Source organism: Patella vulgata, chromosome 5 (assembly GCF_932274485.2).
Source record: "Patella vulgata chromosome 5, xgPatVulg1.2, whole genome shotgun sequence".
NCBI lineage: Eukaryota > Metazoa > Mollusca > Gastropoda > Patellidae > Patella > Patella vulgata.
Window position 1 is genome coordinate 70,041,258 of NC_065883.2, and position 4,440 is coordinate 70,045,697.

The 4,440-nt window shown below is 40.3% G+C and overlaps 1 protein-coding gene across 1 annotated transcript; it reads left to right on the top strand.

Annotated features, from left to right (window-relative positions):
- The first annotated feature begins 445 nt into the window (after window positions 1-445).
- Window positions 446-3,413, top strand: LOC126820620 (uncharacterized). Its single transcript, XM_050548703.2, has 2 exons — window positions 446-791; window positions 1,913-3,413. Exons 1-2 carry the CDS (start codon window positions 775-777, stop codon window positions 2,892-2,894), a joined length of 999 nt encoding a protein of 332 aa, XP_050404660.2. The 5' UTR covers window positions 446-774; the 3' UTR covers window positions 2,895-3,413.
- Window positions 3,414-4,440: the final 1,027 nt, after the last annotated feature.

Sequence of the window (4,440 nt, forward strand, 5' to 3'; positions counted from 1 at the left end):
GTAAAATAAGATACAGAGCTGGCAGTTTTCGGTATAAAAGTTAAAAATTAGATAATGAAAACAGAATATGCTGAACATTTCAGTCAACTCTTTTCGCTTTGATGAATCGAGATATAAGCGATTCAATTTTAGGCCAGTCTCGAGCATCATTACTAACTTCGGTGCTATAAAAAACGATCTCTCGAATATCCATTTTTTACGTTAAATTATCCATCACACAATGTATTAATATCCACTAAATATCGCAGGCTAACGATGGCATTGATAGTTAATTCTGGACTGGATAAGTTAATCATGTCTAATTAATAAATTAGGTAACATTTCAGGCCAAAATAAAGACCTGCAATGGGCAGATTTAGCTCTTGCATAATGCATGTTTAAAATTTAAGGAAATTAATTGGTGGTCTGCATCCGTATTAGTAATTACATCCCTTGATCTACAAAAAAATAAATTACAAACTGCAAGCCCGCTTCTTTTTTTCAGATGAGTGTGACATGTTGAGCTCGTTATGGTTATAAAGATCAAGATAATCGGAATGTCCAAAGCATATTAAAGGCCAAGACATGTATTCATTGAATTCAATGTGGGGAGTATTGCGAGCCTTAATACGTAGGTTTGCTTTAGCTCAAGACTGTGATGTCAATATCTATAAATAGACGATTTACGTGATTTCAATATGGTAGGCCAATACAAGTCTTCATATCCATATATATTAATCAACATGATGGTGCTGTATTAGTAGTAACTAATTCCGGTGTATTAAAAACAACAGAATGAGCAACGATTTCAGGTAAACATGTTTAATATATTCAGAGAGCGAGGTGTACACTTCACGTCTACTCAGTCTATCTAGGTCACTCTATCGATGATCGTAGATAGTAGAGAAATATGCGCTATCATACGCATTCTTCAGCTTGAAACTATGATGTCACGATTAAAAGAATGATATAAAGCTGACGGTAAAATAGTATGAAAGCCAATATGGCATTCTTTTAGTATCAAGACAACAATTCCCAGTACACAGTTTTAGTATACAGCTTTAGTATATTCATACAGCGAGGTATATATACGTCACATCTACACTGTCAATATCTAGGTCATTTGTCCCATTGATATAAAGCAGATCATATACAATCATATAAATATGACTATCAGTGAAAAAATACAGGGGTTAAAGTTATACTGTTCATCGCCGACTGGGCTAATTTAGACGAAAATGAAATGGGGTTTAACGCCCTACTGTTCTGCTTCTGACCGGGATAATGAAGACGGGCATACGTCATACAGTGTGCTATGAGGGGATTTTGTCCAGACAGTGGCACTATGGCCTACTCTTATATCGAATTCCAACTGTCAAGGGATCTTTTACGTGCACGCCAAATATGTACATGGGACCTCGTTTTTTGTACCATCCGGACGACTAGAGCAGGTCCTCGGTCCTGCGTCACTGACAAGGGGGAACCACGCCGGAAAATCTGGATGAACTTTCTCGGCCGTAACTTATGAGATATTTACAAATTTTCTTTAGAACTATTTTGGGGGTACCTTTAATGTTGGCCGTACCTACAGACAATTATTTTTGTGGTGGAGAGGTGGGGTTAGGTGGTCGAGCGATCTGACGCGTGTGCTTTAGATCCCAATGGGTGGGGGGAGCGACTGGTTAGCGTGTGCGTGTTGTATCAAAAGGTCTGTCATTGAGTCAACTGGCGTGGTTTCGATTCAGAAGAAGAGTATAAGGGCATACAATTACAATGTTAATCATTCTGGAATATACTCTTAAAACACAACAACTTACTAACCAAGTAAACAAGAGTATAAGGGCATACAATTACAATGTTAATCATTCTGGAATATACTTTTATAACACAACAACTTACTAACCAAGTAAACTCTTATATCTATTTGTTTCAGAATGTACAAAGAAGAATATCCTTCAGTCCCAAGACCTCCATACGATCATGATGCGTCTACTGTTGCATTTATTGTGTTCTCGGTGTTAATAACTATATTTAATATTATATTAATCACCGTATTCCTCTTCAGTCCAGTTTTACGTCGATCTATCAAGCATGTGTTAATAGTGGTCCATTCGGCGTCCGCCTTCATTCTCGGGATTTTGGTCTTGCCAGTCCTCACCGATTATGCTATTCTAAGCCGTAACTGTGATATGTTCGTTACATTCAACGGATTGTACTTTGTTTACACTGCAATATCAGCCTGGATGATATTTATCATATGTCTGGATAACGTTCTCTACAAATGGAGAGTCTGTATTAAAAGACGTGTATATGTGGGGGTTGGTTTGAGTATTGCCGTATGGATCGGAAGCGCGGTGGTCATCATGACCACAACGAGTACGACACCTAGACGCCCAGAACCAACAACCTACGAACGAACAAACTGTTTCTTTTTTTTAAAACCCGAATACGAAGAAGTTGTGGGTATCTTGACCTATTTACCATACCTCCTCGTTTTCTTAATGATCTTTGTTATAACATTCTCGTGTATCAGATTTCATTATTCGCACAGAGAAACCGATTTTCACAAACATGAGATACAAGACAAATTCTTCCCATTAGACATTGCTCTGGTGGCCATCTTCTCCATTTTGCTGGACGTTTCACACTTTGTTGGATTATTGGAACCCGGTGATGAACCATGGTCAGATCAAGGTTGGTCAAAGATATACATGGTAGCTACCCTGTGTATAGCATCCATCAAACCTGTTATAATTCCGATGTTTTGGTTGACTAACAGATTTACCAGAAAGATGGTAACAATCGTGGTGTGTTGCAAAAAAGCTCCAGAGCCCAATCGGAACACACAGAGTCCCACTGACGAAATCATGGTGGATATGAACAACGGATATCGTAATGCGTGGGTTGAAGGCTAGACAAGTGCATCACGAGAATACATATTCCTCCAAGGAAGCCATGGCGGGAATAATTAATGGACACCGTGGGTTGAAGGATAGATAAAATCATTATGAAATTATGTTTGACCGACCTGTGACTTTTTAACAAATAACAATTTTTACAGAAACTTTAATCAATAATATTCTGCGATGCTGTAGTAGAAATATTTGGTGCCAATGCTAAAATATTGACAGAAAGAGTTGTCGCAAATTTCGATATTTTCAGACAATATCTAACTATTCACGAATCAATTCACTTGCTTGGTTATATCCAATGCAGTGGATGCGGATAGTTGGGAAATTTGTAAGTTGAATTACATCTTAAACATATTTCTTTTCGAAATCCAACTTTCACAAAAATAACCAACCGCCTTAAAAATCGACACAAGGTGTTCTACATTGTGGAAATATTAGATAATATGTAAACAAACAAGCCGCCACGTGATTTCGGTGCATATTGTGATTTATAAATAAAGACAAAAAAATCATTAAACCAGATGATCAGTGTTAATTCGTTATCTTTAATGCTAGGTCCCCACTGTCATGCGATGCGTTACGAGAGAAAGAGAGAGAGAGAGAGAGAGAGAGAGAGGGGGGGTAACGTCTACCCGACAAAAACTAGGTCACTTCGGGGACTAACATATGGTTCATTTTTTTATTTCAATAATTTGCTTGCGTGTAGTGATATTTGGCAGTGTGTGTGGGGGGGGGGGACCGAAGGACACGGAGAAAACCCACGAGGTTGGACAGGCGACCCTATTCCTTGTCACATACAACCGGGGAATCGAAACCACGCCAGTTGACTCAATGACAGACCTTATGATACAACTCGCACACGTTAACCATTCGGCCACCCAAAGATTCCCCCACCTACTGACATTGGTTAGAAGGCGCAATGCATGTACTTTCATTGCCGTATACACCCACAAATCACGCTATGTCAGTAGATGGTTCTCGATTTCCTTGCATTCGATGCCACTTCCAAAGGAAAATACTATTTTAAATGTCTCTGGGAGGGCGAAGCGAGGCCTAATCGTTCCGTTGCCGGTCAACGAGAGGTAGGCGCGGACTTCGTGGGATGAGATTCCGGCGTAGAGGCGTTCAGCCGAAAGCCCCAGGACAAAGGCAAAGCCCCAATGGCAATAAACCACCAAGCACCAACGCTTTCAATCCCGGACCAACGTTCCTCTCGTACTAGTCAGTCCTACCCGCTCGTAACCGCTCATTCGTAAAGAGTTCCCTACCAGTAGGGTAAAACTAACCTGTCTCACGACGGTCTAAACCCAACTCACGTTCCCTGTTGGTGGGTGAACAATCCAACGCTTGGCGAATTCTGCTTCGCAATGATAGGAAGAGCCGACATCGAAGGTTCAAAAAGCAAGTTCGCTAAGAACGCTTGGCTGCCACAAGCCAGTTAACCCTGTGGTAACTTTTCTGAAACTTCTTGCGGGAAGCAGTAAAGAATAGAGCTCTCCCATCGTCGCCATAAGGGCGACACAAAAGGATCGATAGGCCTTGCTTTCAC